Consider the following 9,550-nt stretch of genomic DNA (forward strand, 5'->3'; position numbering starts at 1 on the left):
TGTAGCTTAGGTGGATATGATTCATTCAGCCATTAGTTAAGGATAGAATAAGCAATGGTGGGATAATGGATGAACAATTTTATCTCAGCAGCACGTGCTTTTTTTATATAGGGAGTTGTTTAGAGGTGGCCATACCTTCTCCTCAGTCTGGAGCATCTAAGAACTATGAAAACTTTCTGCATAGAAAATATTTTTTAAAAAAACACTACAACAAGGGGAATAAACAGTAAACCAAGTGCAGTGTCTTATGAAACCAAACCCTTGTTTTTAATTTATTATTTTAGGTAAAGAAGCAGTCAAAAAGCAAAAGTCAATAATTTGAATATCTTGTTTAAAAATTAAAATGCAAGGCTAAGGTTGTGGTTTGGTAGTCTATTGCCTACTGTGCTTGAGACCCTGAGCTGGATACCAGATATAAAAAAAAAAAAGTATTAAAAAGAAAAGAGGAGAGGAGAGAGCAAAGAGGGGAGGAGGAGGGAGATGGTGGGAAGAGAAGGGATGGAGGAAAGAAAAGAGGGAGAAAGAGTCTAAATAAGTGAAACAATAAGATGAGCAACAAGTACACATGTCTAATCATAATTACCTGAATTTTCTCTCTCTCTCTCTCTCTCTCTCTCTCTCTCTCTCTCTCTCTGTGTGTGTGTGTGTGTGTGTGTGTATGACTGTTTGTGTGGGTGTATATATGTATGAATGAGCACATACATGTGACCATATGGAGGATATGGAAGGCAGAAGTTGGTGTCTGGTGTCTTCCTCTATCGTTCTCCACCTTGATTTCTGACATAGTCTGTCACTGACCCTGAATCCTATCCATTCAGCTACACCAGCTGGCCAATGAACCTGCATCTTTCCCCATGGCACCAGGTTATAGACATACGTGTATGCCCAGCTTTTTACCTTGATATTTAGAATTCAAACTTAGGTCCTCTTGCTTGGCTGGGGCTTTGCTGACTGAACCATCTCCTTAAGCCCATGGAAACATTTTCTTAAAGAAGATTTCAAGACCCTATAAGAAAGTCATGTGTGGTGCTACATCCCTGTACCTTAGAATTTTGAAGAATGAGGCAAGAATACTAAGCTGCCTTCATAGTGATTATGAGGGTAGCCCAGGCTGCATAATGCAAGCCTGTCTCACAAAATAAAAACAAAAACCTTGGGGTTGTGTATATAGGTTTCTCTACAGGTAGGGTTATACTGAATAATATCTTGGATATTATTTGAGTTTGCCCACATCTGATACCATAGATATGGTTATAAACCAATAAATAGAGCAATCATATCATCAATCTTAACAGTAAAAGCTAATCTTCTGTGAAAGATTAACAGGTATTTCAAGTTAGGCAGAGAACCTCAATATATAACATGTCACTTTGGTTTCTACAAGAAAACATTGGCATACATCTTATTGCCATTACATAGAGAAAGAGACACAGCGAGAGCAATATGCCCAGGGTCACAACACTGACCATGATACAAGATGGTATTTTTCATTTTTGTGGAAATATGTTATGCAGTTATCATTTCAGAGATGAAATTCAAGATCACTGTACTACACAATAATATGAAAGTATGTGGAGAAATTTTAATCTGTATAATATATGGAATCATCATCATAGTCAAGCATAAAAGATTCTTCCAGTTTCCCTCAGTTACTAACAATACTAAGGTAAACATTATAAATATGTGGCCTTGTAAGACCAAGGAATGATTTCAGTTCATAGGAATAGAAACACTGAATCGGGAGTGAATGTTTTGGGTTTAATTCATACATCCATGTGTCTAAACAGAGAAAATATTGTTCTCAAGACTCTTCATCTGCCTCATAGACCATAAACAAACAAGGTATCTCATTTTAAATGTTATTAGAATATTTTCTGGTGAATTTATTTTACACTTCCCTTCTGTAACCAAAAGAATTAGATGTTCAATTATGGTTAAAATTTGATGAAAACCAAATTCTAGACATTATTATCTTGCTTTTGGACAAATCATGGCTATTAGCCCTGTTTTTAAAATTAAATTAAGGTACAATAAGAAATCATCTACATCCTATAAAATTCCCTTTGTGTGTGGGAATGTTTGGGTGTGTGCAGCTGTATATGCATGTGTGCACATGTCTGTGGAGGCCCAAGCCAACCATGGGTCTCCTCCTTTGATGTCATCTACCTTGTATTTGACACGGGAGCTCTCACCACCATGGTGCTGACAGAGTAAGTCAGGTTGGCTAGCCAGTGAGCCCCAGAGCTCTCTGCCTCTCTCTTATTGTCCAGCATTAGGGTTACAAATGCGTTCCACCACACATGGCATTTTTGAAGTGGGTTGTGCAGATGGAACTTCAGTCCTCAAGCTTGTGTAGCAAGTACTTTACGTGTGAAGGTATCTTCATATTTCCTAAAATTCTCAATGTTTCTAGTTCTGACCAAAGTAGGATTTCATGTAACCATCTGCAATATTACCGAATTTTCAATCTGTCCAGAATGGCTCCTTTTTAATAGGCAGCCTACCTCCAATACTCACCTTTGGCAACCACTGATCTGCTTTCTGGCCCTGTACTTTTGCTATTCTCAGGGTGTCATAAACAGGCTGACATAGTGTTCAGGCTTTTGAGTCTGTCTCCATTTTGGATGTGTCAATAGGCTTTTCAACCTTCCTTTTATTGATGGCAATCGTCCTGTTTTTTGTTTTTTTGTTTTTTTTTTCCCATCAGCTGACTGAAGGACATTTGGGTTGAATGTCATTGAAGGAAGTTATGAATGCAGCTGATATAAATATTAATGTACAGGTTTTTTAATGAACAAACATATTCTCATTCATAAATTACACACACACACACACACACACACACACACACACACACACACACGCACCTGGAAAAGGAATTTCCAAAGTGAGCCATCTGGATTTTTACTGATGAGTGCATTTTTGTGGAAGCAGGCAAGATTCTGGGCATTAATCAACCACTGGTTATAAGGGAGTTTATTATGCATCTGCTCCTTTTCTATGTCTTTGGATTCTTCTTTGTTGGGAATTGCTATGTGCTTATGTAGCCAATCTAAAGCATTTTTTTAAGGTTAAAAGGAACTAAACAAACCAGACTGTAGTTACTTAGGTTAAATAAACATGAAAGAAGCATGAGAGCAACTCATGGGTAAGTTTTAGTTACTCAGAATGTCAACGTGATTTCTATTATGGTTGCAATAAATGAAACTTGAATCAATACTAAGTCAAAAGCCCATAGTATATTCTTCAGGCCCTTTGGGTTTCCAGTATAGTGATGAAGGAGATTGCTTTGGAAGCTGACACAGAGGGCAGTGTGGCATGTGGCAGCTGTGGTTGATGAGGACATGGGGAGAAACCCACCTACCCTTCACAGCATCACCTAAGTAGAGACTGGAGAACCATTGGCGGACAGCTAAAGTAGGAGTAAGAGGAGTAATAAGCATAGTCAGATTACCCTGGGGTCCAGATGAGTGGGGAAAAAGAGAACCTACAACTGGGGTGGATGGAGGACTTAGCTGTCAAGAAATGTCCACATAGTCAAACTCGGCAGTCAGATGAGGAACGACAGGAGTCTACATTCCTAAACATGACAGGATTCTGGGAACGTAGCTGAGAATATAGAGTAAAGGTGTGATCGATGGGAAAGTGCTGAGCCTTAGGAAGGACATGAAACTAAGAGGACAAAGCATTTGGATACCTATATTCTCCAAGGGCCATGTTGTTTTTATAGCACTTTCGAAACTTGGAGCTTTCTGGGCCACAAGCCCAGTGATTCTGCTGTGCTAGGTACTGGCTTAGATCTGGAGATGGGGACAATACCAATCAGGCTTCCTGGGTGATTTGGATAAGAAACCAGAACTTGGCCTCCATGCACATGGGTTAGCTGATCTGGTGCAGCAGCTCTCAATACGGGTTGTACACTAGGATTAACCAGAGCCTTTCTGCATTCTTGAGGCTATGTGAGGCCTTGGATCAATTAAATCCAAGGCACTAGGGTTGTGCCTGTGTTTAGTCAAACTCCAGCATGAGCACCAGGGTAACTAAGGACCTGGACTGGGAACTGCAGCTTCTCTGGCTATCCTACGCTCTGTAGCTAAAGCCCCAGCGAAGCCTAGACCCAACTTTCGTTTAATTAACTTGTCAAAGGAAGCCTCCCACAGATCCCTTCCTCCTAGGCAGAGAGGATTCTCTCAGAAAGTGGTTTTTGCAAAAAGGAAATTCTTGAATGGAAAAAAAAGAACAACTCTGAATTAATACAAAACTCTGCACTAAACCAAAACCACTCAGTGGAGAGAAACTGTCCCCCAAAGTCTTCCATGCCAATGCAGCAAATGTCTGAGCTTTTATTTTTTCCTTATTCTCAGTTTCTTTAAACAAAATAATCGCTTTGAATTTTACCACCAACTCCACAGTCCCACATCTGAATTTCTCTAATAATTTCTTCATTAGATTTAAAATGATTTCTCTTTACTAAATGATCTCACCCCTTTCACATGGCATATTTGTGGGGATCAGAGAACACATTCTCTTTTTGGGGTGCTACTTTTGTTGTTATCTTGTTTGGACTTTTTGTTTCTTCAGAAAGAGTCTCTGTCACACAGGCTGATCTTGAGCTATGTAGCAATATCTACCCTTGAACCGTGTAGCCTATTCTTTCGTGGGGATTATAGGCATGGGCCATCACACCAGGCATTTTCTCTTCCTCCTTCTGTCCATGCTCCCTGTCTCAAAGCAGACAAGGAATGAAATAGGGAAGCACATAGCAAGATGAAGCACAGCGGTGTTTTTGATTATGACATGTAATCTAACTTCCCCTGGCAAGATGTAGGCAGCATTCATGGAACAGTGGTCTCGCTGGTCGATTTAACAGGTCTGTGGTTTCTTATTCAGAATCCTTGGTGCCAGATGTTTTACAGGATGTTAAGTATTTTGTATTTTAGAAATCTGTGTCTTCTTTGGAAGAAATAGTCACATGACATGTTAGCAAGGGTCATGGAGCACACCGTCCTTTTAGGATGCTTTTATAAACCTTTTAAAAACTCATTGTATATGATCGAACAATAGCAACCCAGAACTCTGAAGCAACAAGTACTTTCACTGAAGCAAAGAAGTTAATATTTAAATCATATGTAAAACACGTTTTGTAGGTGTTCCAAAACCAATGTTCTGAAGATGATCAAGAAGAAAGATCACAGGGAAGGTCCTTTAAAGACTGCCTTGCCAGGCTCTTCAACTGGATAATGGGGATTAGCCACTGCGAACACCTCCAATTAAGGCAATAAACGTATGTGCGCATTAGCGCACTGGTGTTGGAGCTGTGTTGAGAAGCTAGAGCAAAAACAGAGAACTATGTCCTTCTGCGCAGGTTTCCTGTATAACCCCAAGGGATCTGCACCTCACCCCTTAGCTTGTCTGCTGTTATTATTGGTTCATTTTATTCCTCAATAGAAATGTAGTATTTAAAAACTGAAATAGCCCTTTATATTTAAAAAAAATGTTTTCTGAAGTATTTTGTTTCTGAATACTTTTCTGGAGTGTTCTTTTGCCCTTTTTCTGATTCTCAAGAAAGGGATTTGGTGAGTGGCAGAGCTTGTCAAATAGTAAGCTACCACTAAATTTTGGTGTCCTAAATGAATGAATCTTAACTTACATGACATGCTGATTATGTTGCACAGTATAATCTGTGTAGAGAAATAAATATAAGATGGAGATTCTCACTTAGAATTTGAAACTTGGACTTAAAATGGACTGGAGAGACATCTCAGTGGTTAAGAGCAGTTGCTCTCCAGTGGAGACACTAAATTCCCAGTACCTATGTCTGGCAGCTCTGATGTGTAGAATACAAAAATTGGGCTTAAATTTTCTAAATTTCAGCATCTGAAATGACCTTTAAGACACACAGTGATGTTTCCCCAGGGGACACCTGCACTCAAGGACAAACCTCAGTCTTTTGCCTGCTGGTGTGATGTGGACTAGAAAGAACACTTGCTAATGAATATTTAGCAAATTCTATTCTTCATCTACTTGGGTTTAATCTCTGTCATAGTAACACCTAAGTCTGTGTCTGTGTAACTCTGAACCCAACTGCTATGAAAAGCACTCTGAAGGGTCAGTGTGATGAGAGATCCTCTTTTGTAATGTTGCTGTGATATGATAAGGAGATAACCCTTCATGCTAGATCTTAATGTAATCCCACATATGTCAGGATTAATCATATACTGTCGAATCTTTACCGCAAAATCTCAGCATCTATGACATGCATATTACATGCCTGAATCTATTTCAACATTAGCCATTCTAAAAGTTTATTTCTCTATAATTGGTGGCTTTTTAAAGAAAAAGAAAGTAAAAGGGTTTGGTGACTGTGAACAATTCTGTGGTTTGAGGAGACAGAAACAACACAACAAACCCAGATTTTGGTGTGGAGTCTGAATTCATGTATCAAAAATGAAGTATTTAAGTAGACCTCTGTCAGCTAACAAACTCTATTTCAGTCTGAGCATTTGCCCACCTCACCCTACACCATCTGTCTCACAGGGAGCAATTAGTCTGAAACTGCAGCACGCACATTCAAATTCCATTAACAGTGAACAGAATATTAATGCATCTGGTATTGCCATTTTTATCTACTAAGATTTGAGTGTTAATTTCGAACAAAGAAGGTATAACATTTTAAACTACTCAGTTAATGAAGAATACTGAATAAAAGATATAATTAGCTAAAATTATGTAACAGTACAGAGCTGTGAGTTTAACAACACTCTGTGTTTTGGCAACATGCATGTGGGCCACAATTTTATTTTAAGTTAATTTGTTGTCAAAAATGCTAAATACTTTATGGAATCAGTTTCCCCAGGACTCTGACTCTAGAATCCCCTTTTCTTTTCCAGAACCACATCACTGCCTTTGCGGAAGTCACATGATATTGAAGCAGACGGTTTTTCCCTGCACTGGACATCATCCCTTTCCAGCACTCATTCATAAGAACATTTATTTGATTATATGGGAAATTTATAAAGTTGTCTGAGAGTTTTTATAAATTTAAAACTCAATAGCACCCTCTCTGCCCTCCCCCCTCCCACTAGACTGTGAGCTCCTCAAGAGCAGGACCATGGCTTTCTTTTCTGTATCCCCAACACCTACCACAAAGCCTAGCACAGTGTGGGTGGGTGTTCAGTAAAATCATGATGATAAAACAAACAAATTAATTCTTAAATAAAATGGTCACTTTAGTTTCTCACAAGAATCTCTGTGACTATGTGAAAAGAAACCTCAATGCAGGCTATATTTGTATAAAAGAAACCCTCTATTTTGGGCTAGTTAAGCCTTTTTAATTTTTCATATATCTATTCAACAGTACATCATATTTAATTTAAAGTTAATTTTGAAAGTCACGGGGGCTTTTTATTATGCAGCATGACATTATTTCCATTCTAACAGATTTCAGTGTGTGAAATCACTTTACTTTTAGAAAGTATGTTCTATACTAAATTGTTTGCTCATTATATTATGCTATATTTCACTTAAAATATCATTCATACTACACATTCTAAGACTGGTGCTTCTGCTTTTAAAGGGGAAATTGCCAATTTTTACTGTCACTGAGTAATGTATCATAATTAAAATTATTTATTTGGACTTTTGATAGTTGTGGTTTAATGGTTGAGTTACAGTTTTTAAATGCAGGCAATATTTAGAATAGATTAAGGTAAATCCAGCCATGATACCTTATTATTGAATAACTTTCCATCATTAACAGTGTCTCAAGAATGGCTACAGTCCATTCTTAAGCTTTCTTATTGGTCAAGAATTCAAATAATTTAAAGGTGAAAGAACCACATCTTAGTCTACTGTTATGTAGATGCTAGAAATATGATTAATGTATTTTTGTAATTGTCTAATACTTTAATTAAAATATATTTATATTTATTTTGTCATTTAATCCCCATAGCAATCCTGTATAAATATTGAAAGATGGATTTATTTACACTTCGGAAAAATGAAGCCAACATGATAACATGCCCAATCTCATACCAACAGTCAAGAAGAGAGTTAAATCCGAAATTCAGATTTACCCTGAACTTACATTTTTTCCCTTAAATATGCCACAGCTGCCTCAACATTCATGACACTGAGGCCATTATAGGCCATTAGAGTCCTGAGAAACTACCTATGTTTAAAAAAATGAAGAAAGCCAAAATAGAGTTACAGAAGGTCTGCAGTATTTTAAACGTTTACCTTATATGAATGATCATAAAACATATTTTCAAGTAAAGAGCTATCTAGGGTTCTATTTATAATTCTATTAAAAATTAATGAAGTTCCAGTGACTGGGTGTGAGGATCTTTGTAAAAGAGAAGTCCACCTCAGCTGCCATTCAGGAAAGAGGCCATGGAACCAACTTTATAGTAACCATGTAGAATTAAAGATGAAAAGAACCACCAAAATATAAGGAGGATGAAGTAATGAGTCATTTGCTATCTCTAAAGCTAACGAAGATGCTTTGACTTATATATGCAGAAATTGATTTTTAAAATCTTTCTAGTCTTAAGGGAGTTGAAAATAAACATTTAATTTACTCTCTTTATTTCAACAAAATTCAGCAAATAATTAAAACCAAAGACTTGTCTGTTGCTTACAAATGGATTTCATTTGTTCAATTCCAATCCTGCAAGAGCCAAAACACTTCTACTAAAAGTCAAATAAGGAAATTCCCTTTTATAAAATTGACATCTCTATGGAAATTCAATTCTTTTGGAAATTTAGAACAAACTTTGCATGTTTTGACCCTTTATAAAGACACTGTTTCAGAAAGCATTAGCAATGGGCAATTTGCTTCCTAGGAGTGGAATAAAACGTATGAGCAAAATAAAATAAAGGGTATCAAGCAAAGTCAGGGTGGCTGGTTGGGTTTGTACAATTGTTTTATTGTACTGGTTCTACACCCACTTCAGAAGGACCCAAGAAGAAATTGTTTTCCCCTTGGCGGCCTTAACATTATATTAGGATGCCAAAGTTAGAAATGAATTTTTGCACCTTCCTAAACCTTGTCAGTATAAAAGAGTTATAAATTTAAAAAAAAAACAGGATCAAAGTGAAATCACTTCTAATATTTAAGCATTAGAGACCCAAGGTTGTGCAATTATGAAGTATAGAAAAAATTAAAGATGCATGGGAATTAACCAAACCCAGCAGAGTTTGTTAACCATGATGCTGTTACTGAGGATAATGGAAAATACATTTAAGAAAATGTTTGAATAATGGTAGGAGCTGGAATTCAGCAGTACAGCACTTGCCTAGCATGCATGAGCCCTGGGTTTGATCCCCAGGACCTGAAAAAGAAAGCACTAATATCAGTATATAAATATGTACATACATAGTCTAGTAAAAGAAGGCAATCACATACCTTTCTGATAGACACTTTAGTTTTTTCTACTTCCTTGGGGCCCAGGTCAGTGTACATTGTTCAAGCTGAAAACTTCAGTAGTCTCTGTTTGCATGGCAGAAATTCTGCACAAGTCTTATCCGATGCCTAAGGTAACTTAAAAGG

General features: G+C 37.4%; 1 protein-coding gene across 2 annotated transcripts in view; it reads left to right on the forward strand.

Moving 5' to 3' along the window:
- The window catches only part of Plppr5 (phospholipid phosphatase related 5), a 122,197-nt gene extending 113,113 nt beyond the window's left edge, over positions 1-9,084 (forward strand). For both annotated transcript variants that reach the window (XM_036190935.1, XM_036190934.1), the window contains exon 6: positions 6,891-9,084. In XM_036190935.1, the coding sequence (XP_036046828.1) occupies positions 6,891-6,923 (33 nt within the window). In that variant the 3' untranslated portion in view covers positions 6,924-9,084. The remainder of the gene's footprint in view (positions 1-6,890) is intronic.
- The last annotated feature ends 466 nt before the right edge of the window (positions 9,085-9,550 follow it).

The sequence above is a fragment of the Onychomys torridus genome, chromosome 6, assembly GCF_903995425.1.
Source record: "Onychomys torridus chromosome 6, mOncTor1.1, whole genome shotgun sequence".
Taxonomy (NCBI): domain Eukaryota; kingdom Metazoa; phylum Chordata; class Mammalia; order Rodentia; family Cricetidae; genus Onychomys; species Onychomys torridus.